The sequence below is a fragment of the Nuphar pumila genome, chromosome 3 (genome assembly GCF_984573655.1).
Source record: "Nuphar pumila chromosome 3, dmNupPumi1.hap1.1, whole genome shotgun sequence".
Taxonomy (NCBI): Eukaryota; Viridiplantae; Streptophyta; class Magnoliopsida; order Nymphaeales; family Nymphaeaceae; genus Nuphar; species Nuphar pumila.
The window spans coordinates 20,880,877-20,899,056 of NC_143251.1; the positions used below are offsets into that span (position 1 = coordinate 20,880,877).

Sequence of the window (18,180 nt, forward strand, 5' to 3'; positions counted from 1 at the left end):
GTAGTGCAGCGAATCAGTAGTGCAACGAATCAGTAGTGCAGCGAATCAGTAGTGCAACGAATCTCACGGCCCAGCAACCAAAGTGAACAGACTTTATGTTCCGATATTACTGGCCTGCGGGTACGCGCAGGCAAAACATAGAAACAACTGAGACTAGTTCGGGCGTCTATTATTCTATGTATTTTCAATAACCCGAATAGCTAGTTGAGTCCGCTCCAAAGGGGACGGCTTTAGCCGAGAGAGGATTCCCCAGAGGCTGAAAAGCAGTGCCACGGATGCATCCAACTTCTGCAGAAGTGTTAAGCTAACTATTGTAGCCCCTTTCCCCTAACTCCAATGACTGGGGAGGCCGGATCTTTGCCCGTGGGGTGGTTGTTAACAACCTGTCCATTGGAGTTTTTGTACCGATCTGTCCTCTCCCTTGACAGACAACCAGAAGTGAACGGGTGCGTTAGGGGTTGCTTAACTAACGACCCATTCTATGCTGTGGTCTTTAAACCACTCGAGCATCTTGCCTGTGAAGGCGAATGTGAGGCCATTTATGTGATTACAACAGTTTGCATTTAGCGTTGTTCGAGGTCGCACGACCGTCTCATCCGATCATCGCAGTACTAGACGTGTCGTGCACGACTATAAGTACTCTACGATAAAGGGGGTATAGCTCCTCAATAGAAGCCTCAACAGGAGTGTTTCACAAAGATGTAAAGTTTATCAACTTTACTCTATCTTTTGAAACAGCAGTACCTTGTGCCAACATGATGCATGTGATTATCTCGAATCACATCCGCTATCGGGGTATCTACATGTCTCGCATGACTCGATACCGGCCTCGATAGACGAGATACGGGTTTCTCAACAGAACACCCGCTAAGAAGTTCGCTCGCTCCCGACTAAACTCTTGTCGCAAGAGGGAGAGTGGTAAATGCTCCTTGCATCCTCCACGAGGATGCCCTTAAGGCATCCGCAAAGAGCAAGAACCTGCACGTCATCTGCAACAGCCAGGCAATACCAACACGTATGCAAAAGCAAGAGGCTAGGCGCAGAGCGCGACGGCAAGGTAAAGGGCAAGGATTTGCGAAACCGCATCCTTGAGTGAAGTGGATACTCGTATAAATATATACATATATATATATATATATATATTCAATGGTCGCTTTTAGTTCAATTGAACTTAATTCAAATATCCAAGTCTTCCGTGCAATTTTCCCCTACCTTGGAGGGTTACGAGCTTGCTGACGTCTACGGACGTACACGATTGACGGCTCGGGTCGCGGAGCGCGAGTGGGATCCGTCGTAGCTGCAAATATGCGATATTAACAAGCAAACTCTGACAAAAGCAAAAGCAAGGCAAAGACTCGACTTTTCCGATACATAGGGTTGGGGCCAACCGTCCCAATTGACTCGAAAAGAAGATGGGGCAGGATCAAAAGACTCTAGCTGCCAAAAGAGGGGTGTAGTCAAATGCGAACAGATGACTCACGCTACTAGGAATTCCTCGTTGGAGACCAACAATTGTAATGATCTGTCCCCATCACGATATAGCTTCCAAAGATTCCCCGGGCTTGTCGGCCAAGGGTATCGGCTTGCGCACAAAGGGCAGGGGGCCATCGGCCCCTGCTGGCAACAAAAAGGCAGGGGCCATCGGCCCCTGCTGGCATAACAAAAGGCAAGGGCCATCGGCCCCTGCTGGCATAATAAAAAGGCAGGGGCCGATGGCCCCTACTGACAAACTAAAAAGGCAGGGGCCATGGGCCCCTGCTGGCACAAACAAAAGGCAGGGGCCGATGGCCCCTGCTGGCATAACAAAAGGCAAGGGCCATCGGCCCCTGCTGGCATAATAAAAAGGCAGGGGCCGATGGCCCCTGCTGGTACAATAAAAAGGGGCAAGGAGGAGGGGCTCGGCCCCTCCCCTGCCGTAGCAAAAAAAAACAGGGAGGAGGGGCTCGGCCCCTCCCCTACCGAAACGGAGAGCAGGGAGGGGTGTCGTGCCCCTCCCCTGCTAAAAGGGGGCAAAGGGAGGGGGTTTGACCCCTCCCGTGGCCACACAGAGAAATGAGGGAGAGAGAGAGAAGAGACGGAGAGGGAAAAGAGGGAGAAAGAAGAAGCGATGGCGTACCAGGGGGTTTTCGGAGGAACTCGCCGAAGAGGAGCTCGCCGGAAGGAAAAGGGGGGGGGGGTCGCCGATGTCGGTGGCGGCGGCTGTCGGGGGTCGCCGGCGTCGGTGACCGTGGACGAGCGAGAGAGGGAAACGGAGAGACAGAGAGCGAGTGGCGGTGAGGGGGGTTTCGTAACCCTCCTCCCGCCTGCCTCGTTGTCTTTTAATGACAGCGAGGGGCGGTGGCCCGGGTCGGGTCCGGGTCGGATCCGGATCCGGCCCAAACCAATTTTTTTTTTTTTTTTTTTGATATTACATGTATAATCGCTTTTTCTCAAAAACAAAAAAGAAAAGAAAATAAAAGAAAAGGGAGGTTTTATGCTGGTTTTTCTGGTTTTAAGAATTATCAATCACTTAAATAAAGCATAAAATGCAATCACAAAGAACTTCTAACCTGCTTTTTTGCCTAATGTAAAATTAACCTTGTTAGTAAAGGATGAAAGGGATTCTTCTAAAATTCTCCATAGCCTGATGTACTATAGCAAAATGATCTGATTATGGAGAAATGGAATAAATTAGACCTGTGGATTTATGTGAACTTATAGCAACAGTGGCATCCTACCACCTCTGATCCAAATGGATCTAGGGAAACTTATACCATTTGGTTTAATATTTGAGTCTATTTAACACCAAATCAACACATCCGACTTTGATAGGGTATAACTTTCTGCATCCATGTTAGAATTCAATTACTTTTGCACTGTTAGGAAGCTTACAATGAATGCTACAACAACCAAACTAAAGATTCACCATTTTTTGGTTGATCCAAATTCATTTATTTGGGCATTCTGGCCAATTTTGACTTATTATATACATAATGAGGTTTAACTCGGTTTATGTTCGCCAAGTTTGGTCTCAGCTCATGCTCAAGCCAAGCTTGAATGCACTTATTCAAGCTCGACTCGGGCTAAGCTCAAGAGAGCTTGATTCTTCTTTGCCCGACTTGAAATGTATTAGTTTTTCTTTGTTTGTTTAAAAGTTTGAAAAGGGAAGGTAGAGGAGAGCCGAGATTCAACTCTACCTGAAGGACAATGTCCTACCCATTAGAATGCACATGTAAAATATGTAACATATATTTGCATCATATTTTTTTTTTCAAAACAATTGAGCTTAAAAGAGCCTCAGTAGCTCAAGAACAATGGATATGCTTGGCTCTTTTAAGCAAGTGGGCCTAAGACTAGGCTCAGTCTCGGTTTGTTTAGATAAATGAGTGGGTCTGAGTGATCCTAATGAATCAAGCCAGAGCCTCTCATGAGAGCGTTGGCTCATTGTGCAACCCTAGGTTTAACTAAGTTAGATCTCATTATCCAAGAAAATTTTGAATTTTACTAAAAAGTTAGTCGATATAGTTGATATGCTCTATCCAGATGTGAACTTACCTGATTTGTATCAAAACTTGCCTCATTAGGTAAGCATTTTTTCTTTTAACTAGTAGTCAAACTCTACCTTAATAAAGAAAAGGAAGCCTAACCTAATTAGAATGGGTATTAATTAGCATAAATAAAGGTTCTCCATGCCAGAAAAACTTGGAGGTTGATGAAAGAAGTGGGTTTAAAGCCTGACTTTAATTCTCTTTAGTTTTCCTGTGTTTGGTTTAAAGCCTGACTATTATTTCTCTTTAATTTTCTTGTGTTTCTCCTATTATTTTTATAGTTCTTAAGAGATCCCATCATAACAGTTTTTCCTCAAAGGCCCTCTGATATAGAGTTTCAATTAGTATCGAGTCATTAATAGGGAAAAAACAAGAACTAGCTTGAGCTCAAAGATTTCTAGAAAAGTTAAGAAAACCAAAAAGTCGCGATAAAACTGAGCAGGTCACAGAAAAAATACTAGGATTTGCATGATAATCATTAACTGAAATGCAATTTCCAAAAAAAAAAAATATATATATATATATATATAGTTTCATCTTAGTAAAAAAACAGAGAGATAGAGAGAAGGTAAAAAGCTGAAGCCTGTTTAATATGGGACATTTCAGTATTTGAAAAAAAAAAGATTGAAAAGAATGCCTTTTATGTTGGCCTACTACCATGCTTGGAGATGTATGATGTTTTTTCATGTACTTGAGTTATTTTAGCTTTCCATGCTTAATTAATGAAAAGTGAAAACCATGGTGAAGAATTAGTAATGCCTTCTGAAGAAGATTTGCTAGTGGAACATGAAAAACACTTAGATGTAGGTTGCATAGGCAAGGTCACTAGAACTTGAAGAGGAGGGGTCGAATCCTTTCGAGTTGACAAGACCTGACAAGTGCCACCAAGTCTAGCAAAATGGTACAGCAAAGAGAAAGGGAAACATGAGTTAGGGAAAACCATAATCCATGTGGATCCAGAAATAACCTAGACCAATTGGGTGAAGATTCTGATCCATTTGAAAGCAAATCAACACATTTAACTTTAACGGGGCACAACTTTGGCTACTGATGTCAAAATTCAATGTTTCTTGCAACGCCAAAAACCTTATTTGGGAGTATTATCCAGTGAACCAAAGATTTACCACCATTTTGAGACTGATCCAAGTTTATTTAGTGTGCCATACGGGCTGGTCAAACTCGGACTTATTTATCTATAATTAGATTGGACCAAGACATTTCATTATTCAAGAATTGGAAGGTTGCCTTTTTTTTAGAGAGAGAGATGAGGCTTATCTAAAATCAAACTTAGTATAAATAGGCTAGTATAAATCGTTCTCCATATTGAAAAAAAAAAAACAAAATTTGAGTGATTTTTAGGTTAATGAAAGAAAAACAAGTTCAAAATCTTGTTTTTTCTTCAATTCTCTCTTTTTCAACTATTAGGAGATTCAATTATAGTGTATTGGGAGAAGAGAATTTTCCTATCATAGGGAATATCTGGGAATAGTGTATAATCATAGAGGGATGAGATCTATGTTTCAACATTTTTGGGTATCAACATCTTTAGAATCTTTAAGGTGATCCTGATCATTATGACCACATGCGTACAACTGGAAGCATGGTATCTTTAGGAGGGTAAGCAACTTCTAACACCAGAAAGTAGTGCAAAATCCAAAGAACATTGATTTCAGAATATTGATCAAGATTATTCTTAGTACAGTTGCTATAACGTCAACTGGTAAAGCAAAATAAGACATCCTGTGGGTGGATATAAAACTTTCACTGGATCACAATTGCTATATGAAACTAGTTAGCATAGTAACTGAGCTAGACTTTTACAAACCAGATTCGTGGTACCTGCTTTGAGCCATAATTATTAACCTCTTTACCTATGACTTGTTGCTAATATTGGAGTCGTGTTGTCTTGCTACTTTTGGAAGCTTATAAAAGCATCGAAAAATATTGAGAAGAGTTCTATGTGTATGATGCAAATGTTAAAATATTGTGTATATATTTATACCTAACTGATATACGAATATTTATATAATATATGTATATTAGGGGTATTTTGGTCATTTCATAATATGTATTTTAGTACAATCCATTAGGGACTGTAAGGTCTTTTTTTTATTTATTTTTCTATTTTTTTTATTGTAAAGTCAAATGGACTGTTGGGGTGACAGTCCAACTGCCTCCCTTAAAGGTAATAGAGCCTCACCTCTCTATGTAAAGCTATGCTTTTCTAAAGCATTTGAAGTGTTAATACAATATTTTTTTTCTATTGTGCTCTTGAAGATTTCATACTTTTGTGTATCTTTTTTATGAGATTGCCATCGGTCCATTAGAGACCATATTATATTTGTGCACTTGTGTAGCCCTTCGTTGGCATTGTAATTGTGCACTCTTATTTCATTACATAGTCTCAGAGCTAGGCTCTTGGAGTAGTGAAAGCTATCTTGGGATTGCTCTCCTTGTGGTGGTGCTCTTCACCCTTTAGCCCTCATCCACTCCTACACAAGTCTTCTTCATTATGGGAGAAAGAAATTCTGCCTCCATTATCTCCTACAAGTTCAACGAAAACAACTATTTGATGTGAGCGACCGCTATAGAAAATCACATCAAAGGTAAAAAGTTTGGGGTTTTGTTAGTAGAACCATTAATAAACCTCAATTTAAATTGACAAGAATAGAAGGAGATCAAGTCAAAGCTCTATTCGAAGAAGAAAAAGAGAAAGCTTTGTAAGAATATCAAAACAAGTTGGTAGATTGGAAAGCTAGCAATGCTCAAATTCTCTCATGGTTCATGAATATCATGGAGTTCAAAATCGCCACCAACATCATCAAATTTAATATGGCATGTAATGCATGGATTTTCCTAGAGAACACCTTCATCCAAAAGGATATGGCTAGGCTATATTATCTTCAAGACAAGGTATGTAATACCAAACAAGGAGATAAAAGTGTAAGAAACTTTTATGGTATTTTATCTCTTATTTGGGATGAACTAGCTATGTTAGAACCAAAATAGGAAGGTTCGGCTATTGAAATGAGGAAATTACAAGTTGAAAGAGAAAACCTTTTATCTTTTCTTTATGGTTTCCGACTGGAATTTGAGCAAGTTAGGTCCTCTTTTTTTCATAGGACTTCGACTCCTTCTATAAGTGAGGTTTTTGCTTAAATTTGCCAAGAAGAAACAAGACTTGGAATGCACAAGTCTAATGATGAGGTTCTTGTCGTATCAAGACCCAAAATTTTTGTAAAAACTTATAAACCACCTCACTTTAAAAGAAAATTCAATGGAGGACATAATGGGGGTGGATACAAAGGAGAATACAAAGGTAAAATTATTTGTCATCATTGTAAGAAACTGAGACATATAAGACCGGATTGTCCCAAGTTCAAGAAAGTGGCCACCATAAGTGAAGAACCTCAAGAATCAAAGAAAGGGGGAAATTTCAATGATTTTACAATTGCCCAAATAGCAGAGGTCGTCTCACAAATTCTTAAATCCACTCCTTCTACATCCGGTGCCGCCATCTCCTTTTCTTCTCCTCCGAGTAAGTCTTCTTGGATTCGAGAGCCTCTTTTCACATGACTCATAATGAGTCTCTATTATCCAATTGCACTAATTCATATTTTTTATATGTATCAACCATCGATGGTACTTCTTTAAAAGTATAGAAAACCTCAACAATATCTCAAAAAACTTTTTTGTTCCAAATGTGAAGGTTATTCCAAAATTAGATTTAAACCTTTTTTCGGTATCTCAAATTTTTGATTATGGGTGTAAAGTATTCTTCTCGTCTAAGGCTTGTTGGGTGCAGGATCTCCAAGCTGATTGGACAAGGCCATAGAAGATGAGATCTTTACTATATGGATTTCTTTTGTTTACCCAAAAACTCTTTTTATAATCATGTCAAAGACATTGATTTAGATTTTTGGCATAAAAGATTAGGACACCCAAATATATCCAAATTATCTCATTTTCTATTTTTTGAAAAATTTTGTAAGGATAAAGATTTTGTATATAAAGATTGTATACTTGAAAAAATGCAAATGATGCCTTTTGGATCTAGAACTTCCTTGACTAATGAAATCTTTGAATTAGTGCATTCGGATGTATGGGGTCCCGCTCCCGTTATGTCAAAAGGTAATTATTTATATTATGTTACATTCATAGATGATTTTAGTAGACATACTTGGATATACTTAAATTCAAATCAGAAGTTTTTTCGTGTTTTAAAAATTTTTATAATCTAGTTAAAAATCAATTTAAAACAAATATTAAAAATTGGTTTGTCAGTTAGAAGGATGGAGAAATGGGAAAATATATTAGTTAAAAGAGGTCGGGGTAGGCCTAGGACGACATGGATGGAGGTGATAGGAAAGGATATGAATGCTTTGAACCTCACCGAGGACATGGCATTGGATAGAAATGAATGGAGGAAAAGGATTCATGTGGAAGATCCAGAATGATTTTCTTTGTTGGTTCATATCGCCGACCCCAATTGTTTTGGGATGAAGGCGTAGTTGTTGTTGTTGTTGTATTAAAGTATTTCACTCCGACTCAAGGGAAGATTTTCTTTCAATTGAATTTCAATTATATTTATATCTAAAAACTCATGGTATTTTACACCAAAGATCTTGTGCTAGGACCTCCCAACAAAATGGTATTTCTGAAAGAAAGCATCGTTACATTATTGAAACTACTAGGACCCTACTCATTTTATCATAAATTCTAAAAAAAAATTGTGCAGAAGCCGCTCTCACCGCGGTATATCTAATAAATAGAATGCCTTCTCAAACTTTGGAAAACAAATCCCCTATTGAAAAACTTTTTAAAATATCTCCCGATTTGAAAAGGCTAAGGGTATTTGGATGTAAATGTTTTGTGCTTCTTGAAAAATATAACAAACTCTCTCCTAAAGCTATAAAATATATTTTTCTTGGATATGCCGAAAATCAAAAAGGCTATCGATGTTATGATCAAACAAATGATAAACTTTATGTTTCTAGAAATGTTACATTTCTTGAAAATGAAAATGGATTTGATTTTGAAAAACCTAAGGAAGAATCCTGGTATGCCTTCTTATTTGATTTGTTACCTAAATCAAATAATGAAATTGTTGATAATAATAATATTGATAATTTTGAGTCTATTAATGACTCAAGTGAAGAAATTGAACCAACTCATAATCTCTTACAATACTCTAGATGAAATAATGGGGAGCATCTATGTGCTTTTGAAAGGTAATAATCAATCAACAAATATTGAAGAAGCTAGTGTTAGAAGATCTGAACGAATACATAGGCGTCCAAATAGGTTTGTCTCTTATGAATTATTTTCTCCAAACTATAGGGTTTGCCTTCTAGCAATTCATTCGTATCATGAACCATCTAACTATAAAGAAGCTAAAAACATAAAAGAATTGGTAGAAACTATGAAAATAGAATTAGATGCATTACATAAGGCCCATACTTGGGCAGTTCAACCTCTTCCCAAGGGAAAGAAGACAATAGGATGCATATGGGTTTTTTAAATCAAAACAAAATGTTACGGGTCCCTATAAAGATATAAAGCAAGATTAGTTGCAAAAAGATACTCTTAGGAATATGAAATAGATTATGAGAAAACATTTGCCCCAGTAGCTCACATGACCACAGTTAGGGTTGTAGTTGCAGTAGCTGTAAAATTGTCTATGAAGAGACAATACGCATACAAGCGTAAATACTTTATAAAAGAAGTGCACGAAAGCACTCTCACAACACTTGAACAAAATACGCAAAAAGCGTAAAAATAATGAACATGCAATAATGCATGTATTTTATAGAAGGAGCAAATGCTTGAGACTCTCAAGCTATTTGATTTACAAGGGGGAACACTCCTATTTATACAAAATGAAAAGGAGTGCAAAGGGGGGCTCCCAAGGGAGTCGTTGGGGGCCCCCAACGACTCTATTGGGGGATCCCCAATGCACTTTATGAAAAATATTAAAAACAAAAAATAAAGAAATGTAAAATACAAAAATAAATTACAACATATTCCAAAATGGAATATGCGCAAGATTATATGAATACCCTTTTAGGGTAAGAAAAATAAAAATATGAATAAATATATATATTTATATATGTAGAGATATATATATATATTATATGTATATGTATCTCTAAGTATATAAGTATATATATTTATACTTACAACATGTTTTTGGAGATACATTTTAACAGTAGCATCCATTAAAAAATCTCTTATATATTAGTTAGACATTAAGAATTCTTTCTTAAATGAAAATTTAAATGAAGAAGTGTACAAGGATCTTCCTCCTGGTCTGACTATTGAAAATGGTATGGTTCTTCGTCTTCAAAAATCTTTATATAGGCTTAAACAAGCTCCTAAAGCATGGTATGATCGTTTTAGTGGAACTGTGTTGAACCTTGAATTTAAATCTTGTTACACTGACACTGCTATTTTTGTAAGATCTACAGGTACCTCACTTATTATTCTCCTTTTGTATGTTAATGATATGATCATCACTGGGAATGATTATAAGGAAACTGAAGAAACTAAAATTATGCTTAAAAAATCTTTTGATATGACTAACCTTGGGTTTTTAAGATATTTTTTAGGAATTGAAGTAGCATACTCGCCAAGAGGGTACATTTTGTCTCAAATCAAGTTTACAGCTGATATTGTTGCGCGTTCGAGAATCACTGACAAAATATGCCGATACTCCTGAAGTGATAAATGCAAAAATGAGAGTTGAAGACGTTGTATTATCAGATGATCCAACTCCTTATAGGCAACTTATCAGATCATTAATATACCTCTCTATTACCAGGTCAGACATTGCGTATCTAATACACACTGAAAGTTGGTTTCAACATGCGCTCACATCGGTTCACATGAGTGTCGTATTAAGAATAGTTTGATACATCAAGAAAACTATATCTAAAGGGTTATTCTTATCCTCTTCTTCATATTTAAATCTTATTGCTTATAATGATTCTGACTGGGAAGGAGATCCCAATAACCGTCACTCAACTACAGGTTTTTGTGTGTTTGTTGGTGATTCTCTCGTTTCTTGGCGATGCAAAAAATAACAGAAAGTGTTTTTATCTTTCACGAAAGCTGAGTATAGGGCGATGACTACAACAACCACCAAGGTCGTGTAGATGAAATCATTACTTTCAGATATGGGTATTGATATTTCAGAACCTTCAAAATTATATTGTGATAACAAAAGTGTCATATATACACCTAGCAATCGCACATTTCATGAGCGAACGAAATATATTGAGATAGATTGTCACTATGTTCGAGAAGAATACTTGAAGGGGACATTACTTTACCATATGTTCAGTCCGAGTTTCAGATTGCGGACTTCTTCACCAATTGTATCTTCTTAGCAAACTTTCGGTGATTTTACTGTAAGTTTGAGGGGGAGTGTTAAAATATTGTGTATATATTTGATATACGTATATTTATACAATATAGTATATTGAGGGTATTTTGGTCATTTCATAATATGTATTTTAAGGTCATTTGTTTATTTATTTTTCTGTTTTTTTATTGTAAAGTCAAATGGACTGTTGGGGTGACAGTCCAACTAGTCGTTGGACTGCCCCCAACAGTCATAAATATGACCGTTGGAGGCAGTCCAACGAGTAGAGCCTCACCTCTCTATGTAAAGCTATGCTTTTCTAAAGTATTTGAAGTGTTAATACAATATTTTTTTCTATTGTGCTCTTGTGGGCTTTGTGCCTTTGTGCTCTTGAGAATTTCATACTTTTGTGTATCTCTTTTATGAGATTGTCATCTGTCCATTAGAGAACATATTATATGTGTGCACTTGTGTAGCCCTTATTGTAATTGTGCACTCTTGTTTCATTACAGCAAAATGAGAAAGTTTAACATAAAATTGTACTAAGCAACTTAATGAAGTCAGGCTGCTAGACCACCTAAGAAGGTCATCTCAGGGCAGAGATGGGTCAGAATCTTGCAGGTTCCTGTCTAATGCTGGTAGTTAGCATTTCCTTGAGAAGCTTCTGATGGGGGTCTACGGTACAGAGACCTGCCAGATGATAATCCTCAATTTACTGGCTTTTCATAACAAATATAAATTTGAATTTCTTTCTGTTCCCCTTCAAACTTACATGTCAAAATAGCTGGATGGTCTTTTACATTCCCATTCTTTGTTGGATATAATCCCGTGAGTTGTTCTTTCATGATATTTCTGATCTTTATTCTGGAAAGCATTGAAATCCAGGATGCCACAGACTAACATCAAGTTGTAAAGAGTTTGATCTACCAAATAATCTCTGTTCAGTGAAGCAAGCAAAACATTTGGTCCATTACATTATTCATATTCAGTCTTTATTTTATTAGATGTAGGAGATGTGATTTTACATGCAGAGTTTGAGGAATATGGGGCAGGTATCTGGTTCTCATGAATTTGATGTAATTATCTTTTATTTCTAGCATCTGTGCATATCAGGATTCCACATGTTTCTCTAAATGGAGAGGGGTGTATGTGTGTGTAGAACTGCAATAGTGCCTTCACATACTTTGGTTAACTCTAAGGAAGTGGTGTAGCTAGGATTCATGTGAGGGGGGGGGGGGGGGGGGGCAAACAGGGGTGTAGGAAAAAAAAACTGGTTTGATAGTTGGGGGTTCGGGAGCAGCGCCCCCGAAAAAAAAATTTGAGATAAAATAAAAAAATGGCTACAATTATTAATAAAAATCTATTTCATATGGACAAATCAAACTATTTGCTGCAGTCAGGGCTGGGCTAGGACTGGGCTAAAAAAATGGATAAAAATCTATTTCATATGGAATCAGGGCTGGGCTAGGACTGGGCTTTTACAAAAAATTAACTGTTTCGGGAAGCAGGACTGGGCTACAGCCCAGTCCTGCCCCCCCCCCCCCCCCCCCAGCTCCGCCTATGCTCTAAGGTGTTGCTGAATATTTCTTGATATGCTTTTGAATAATTATTGCCATCAGACGGTACTGTATCATACAGGGTCTTTTGCATTTGCAGAGCGTGTCGGGGTGGAGGTTGTTGAGTGTGCCTGCGTGATAGAACTGCCAGAGCTCAAGGTGTGTAGAAATTTTATGAATGATCAACTATGTAATATTCCATGATCAAGTTTAAATCTTTTTCATAGTCATCTAACGTGCAGTTGAACAAAGATTTCATGTTCTTGGTAGAATGAGAATTTTGTTATCCAATTATGCAACTAATTCTATGAATCCTGATTAGTCGAATTTTTCATATTCAAGAAATAAGTCATAGGAAATCATATTAGCATGTCACATTTGTTCAAGTGATTTTGGAAGTTAACAAATTGAATTCATGAAACAATATTAGCACTAACTCACTAAACATAACCAATTGTTGATTAAGAGCAATTTGTGCATTTCCCTGGACCAAGTCTCCAATATAAGAAAATAAATGCAAATATCACTTCATACAAAATTATGAGGACAAAATTGAACATAAATGCATTAATATATCTATCTAGGATAACTACATGGCACATCTCTCAGCGAGATAAAGAAAATGCTAAATACAAAGCAACAGTCGTGAAATAACCAATGAAAAAGACCAAATTCCAGAATACCCTATAACGAACTGCCTAAATGGTACTAGAGTAAAACTAGTGCTGGTGAAATCTGAACTCCCAACTAATTTGTATTGTGCCCATGTTCACCTGCTGAGTTTTTGGCATTATTGGTACATCAACTCTAATCAAACACGTTGGTTGCTCCAGAACTTGTCTTTTTGCTGCTGTTGTAGAATCGGGTCTATTAAACTGGGACTTTCCTTTCCATTATCCCTCAAATTTTTATCATGTAGATCAGTCTTAATCCTCTGCTTCTCCTCTTCCAATATAGAATGGGACCCTGATGTGTTTTCTCCTGCTGCAGGGGAGAGGTTAGAGGGCAAGCCACTCTTCATTCTTGTAGAAGCACAATAGTTTGTCATCATTTTTCCATGCTTGATGTCCTCTGGAGACTACAGGACGATTTTTTATTGTTGAATTGTATTTCCTGTTTTTGAATTGCTGGCTAATAATCTATCATGTCATAGAAAATGATGTATATATGTATCTCTAGAAGCACATATTTCCAACGAGCTGATCTATTTCTCGCAATTGCATTTGATCAGGCCTGTATGAATATGCTCAAGAAATTGCAGAAACACTTGTCCTATCATGAATTTTCTAGCAATCTACTTTGCTTTAGCAATAAAATTTCCAGCATCTTAATTTCCAAGTTCATTACTGGATTCTGCACAAGCATAAATGCATTTCATGGGTGCCTGTGTTGGTTTTACTTCTATCCAATCTTTCGTGCAGTGTGCAAGCTACATATCATTATTCATCCTAAATAGAAGGGTTCATACTAGACGTGGTGTGACTTAAAAGAACATGGAACTTGGTGTCCAACAACTTATGAAAATGGGCAGTCGATTGCAGCACTTTGTAAAGAATTACATCATTTTCTGTTTATAAATAATTTTCTATGAAAAGTGCAAGCTAACTTGTAGAAATGAAAGATACGTAACGGTTATATATAACTCGTAAATGTTTATACTACCTACCAGGGCAAATTTGAAGTGGCAAATTTGTTGGTGAGAAATCTTGCAACAAATTAATCTGTTCCCTGAATTATCTTTTGAGAGATTCCTTGCAAATGATTTGAGTCAGTGTCAATGTTATCAACCCAGGTTGGTCGTTCTTACCAGTGACCTTTCTCCATTAGTTTCAAGGATCATGCGAAAACTTCAACCATCGGTTGCGTTCCAAATATGACTCCAGGATTGGATAAATTGGCCAAGTTAACTTTAAATCTTTGCTTGCCTATAGGCCCCTTTACTGGGTGAGTCCTACTCAAAGACTTGAAATTGACTGTCAAGAATTTCGATTCAGTTGATCGAATCTTTGAAAGTCTGGATCGGTTCAGATTGCAACAGATTTTGGAGGAATCTCGTCAAATGTTGGATTACTCGCAAAATTTCATATATCATGTTCCAAAACAAAAAATAAGATCGCCCGACCTGGGCAAACCCATATTCTTATTATTTTGTTTTTCTTTTTACAAATCTCTCTCTCTCTCTCTCTCTCTCTCTCTCTCTCTCTCTCTCTCTCTCTCTCTCTCTCTCAGTGTTCAAACTCGGTTCATTTCTTGTATTGAGTTGACCAGAGCCAAGCTTCAGCACATGAAAAGCCCCAGCTAAATGAGCTGAATGCGAGCTAGCTCATTTACAGAAAAATATATTTTTTCAGAGTTGAAAATACCAGAGGATCTTAAACCTACTAAACCAACCTCCAACTGGCTCATTTATAAAATAAGATTTGAATTCTAAACAAAAAATAACTGTACTGTATGGGTAATTTGACCCGATTCCCTAAAAACCTTATAATTTTTTATATTCTCTCAATGTCCAAAAACACAAATATCCAACATCGTTAAGACACTTTTACCCTTCATAACTGTGAATTTAGGCCTTTTTGAGATAAAATTATACTACCCATTGAATATGTCCAACATCCACTTAAATCTAGAATTGAAGGTTTTTTACGCAAATTTAGACCTCATGAACTCTCATAAATTTATTTGTGAAATCTCGGTGAAACTAAAACCATCAAAATCACAAATGTCCTACACTTTTGCATATATTTTTATGAAATCGCAAAAATGTATGTGTGAAACTACACTTACAACTAAATTCGCAAATATCATACTTTTTTCATATACTTCTCAAAATCACGTAAATTTATGTGTGAAATTGCACTTACCACCAAATTCACAAATATCTTACTTATTCGCATATATAATGCAATATCGCATAAATTTATAACATTGTTTCATTTTACGAAACCCCACTAAATTCGTAAATATCTTATCCGCATATACATAATCTGTGAATCACTTAATATCGCAAATATCATACTTAACTATTTGTGAAAGCATGACACATATGTGATATTGCTTATTTGTTGCAAAATATTTCCTCGAATCATATACAAACCCATTGTGGTCCCCAACCTGATTATTTTTGCATAATCGATGGGTTTTTTGTCTTTTGTCCCTAACTAGTGATTCCCAACTTGCTTCCCTTCCGGTAACTATTTTTGTCAAATATTTCTGACAACTATTTATCAGAGACATTTCTCCATTGGCGAACCATCGACAACGTGTTTTTTCTAGTAAGCATTGTGTGTCTTTTTTGTTTAACAATTGAATCAAATAGTGCTGCATTTTGTTTAATGGTTGAATCAAATAGTATTCACTTTTATTTTTTTTAATGCTTTTTGAAACGCAAATATGTTATTGTTTTTTGCAATGCTTTTTCAATACTCTGTATTGTTATTGTAGAAAAATTTGAATATGTTTATTAATACAAATTGGCCAAAAAGAAGACGGAGATCACACTCACATCATCTGAAATTTCTCAAGCACAACAACAAAAGCCAATGAAGAACTATGAACCCTGGTAATTTAGAAGCACAACTTAGTGTGCATAAGTTGATAGAGAGGAAGCCACATCCATTGCCAAAAATAAGGTTATCCGACATTTTTCACAAAAAATGCACCATCAATAATCATATACAGTTGTGTTCAAGCAATGAACAACTATAAGTTTCAAAGTGACTAGTATATAAGGCAGAATATGCAAAAAAAGTTGAGTTGTTTGTAGGCACAATCTTATCTCCCATCCCGGAAGCATGTAAAGAGGGAGAGGGTGACTCATTGATTGACTATGAGGTTATTGCTAACTTCAATGCCCAGATAAATGAAGCTGGAGATGTGGCCACCTGTAGTGGCAGTGGTGAGAGGGCGGAAGAAGTACCTGACTAAGGGGTTGAGGTTAATGTAGACCCTCCTCAGGAAGTAGACGTAAGTGAGGGTCATGTGGTTGGGTCAGATGCGAACAACGCTCAGGAGTTCGATGTTGCTCTCCATGCACAGGAGACAGTGCATGCTCAAACAAAGAGGTCGCAGTGAGAAGGAAGGATCAGCGCTCGTGGACAAGTAAAAATTCATTACAATTGACTGAATTTATTAACTAGATTGACACACACACACACACACACACACACACACACACACACATATATATATATATATATATATATATATATATATATATATATATATATATATATATTGCTACTGTTTTTTTTAAAGGCAAGTTGGGGTTAGGCGGACCCCTACCAGAACAATAGTTGCCCCATGTGGTAGAAGGATTCGATATTGGGCCTTCAACTTGACATAGGACCCTGCTTACCATATGAGATACCACCTCGATAGTATACATATTGCTACTATACATGAATGCAATTTATTAGTTTCTCAGGTATGTGTACAAAATGTAGAAATTTATTGCAATTAACAGATTTTATTGATTATATATATATATGCAATTGATTAGTTTGTCATGTATGTGTGCAAAATGTAGAAATTCATTACAATTAATTGATTTCATTGATTAAATTGATATATATATATATATGTATATATACTGCTACTATACATGAACGCAATTGATTAGTTTGTCATGTATGTGTGCAAAATATAGACATTTATAGCAATTGATTGATTTCAATAATTAAATTGATATATATATATATATATATATATATATATATATATTGCAAGTATACATGAATGCAATTGATTAGTTTGTCATGTATGTATGAAATATATAAAAATTCATTGCAATTGACTAATTTCATTGATTATATATATATATATATATATATATATATATATATATATATATATATATATATGTGTGTGTGTAATTGATTAGTTTGTCATGTATGTGTGAAAAATATTAAAATTCATTATAATTTACTAATTTCATTGATTAAATTGAGATATATATATTGATATTGATATTATACATGAATGCAATTGATTAGTTTGTCATGTATGTGTGCAAAATGTAAAAATTCATTGCAATTGACTAATTTCATTGATTAAATTGAGATATATATACTATACATGAATGCAGTTGATTAGTTTATCATTTATGTGTGCAATATATAAAAATTTATTATAATTGACTGATTTTATAGATTAAATTGATATAGATATAGATATAGATATAGATATAGATATTGCTACTACACATAAATACAATTGATTAGTTTGTAATGTATGTGTGCAAAATATAAAAAAATATTATAATTAATTGATTCTATTAATTAAATTGAGATATATATACATATATATTTCTACTACACATGAATGTAATTAATTAGTTTGTCATGTATGTGTGCAAAATATAAAAATTCATTACAATTGACTGATTTCATTCATTAAATTGAGATATATATATGTTGCTACTATACATTAATACAATTGATTAGTTTGTCATGTATGTGTGCAAAATATAAAAATTTATTACAATCTACTGATTTTATTGATTAACTTGATATATATATATATGTATATATATATATATATTACTACTATATATGAATGTGATTGATTAGTTTATCATTTATGAGTGCAAAATGTAGAAATTCATTATAATTGACTGATTTTATTGATTTTATATATATATATATATATTGTTACTATACATGAATGCAATTGATTAGTTTGGCATATATGTGTGTCAAATATAGAGATTCATTGCAATTGACTAATTTCATTG

General features: G+C 35.8%; 1 protein-coding gene across 2 annotated transcripts in view; it reads left to right on the forward strand.

Annotated features, from left to right (window-relative positions):
• LOC149842229 (adenine phosphoribosyltransferase 1-like) overlaps window positions 1-13,721 on the forward strand; it is an 82,224-nt gene extending 68,503 nt beyond the window's left edge. The window contains exons 5-6 of one of the 2 annotated variants that reach the window (XM_090001326.1): window positions 12,529-12,605; window positions 13,437-13,721. In XM_090001326.1, coding sequence (XP_089857452.1) covers window positions 12,529-12,605; window positions 13,437-13,448 — 89 coding nt within the window. In that variant the 3' untranslated portion in view covers window positions 13,449-13,721. The remainder of the gene's footprint in view (window positions 1-12,528; window positions 12,606-13,436) is intronic. The other variant, XM_090001327.1, reaches the window with a different exon arrangement.
• Window positions 13,722-18,180: the final 4,459 nt, after the last annotated feature.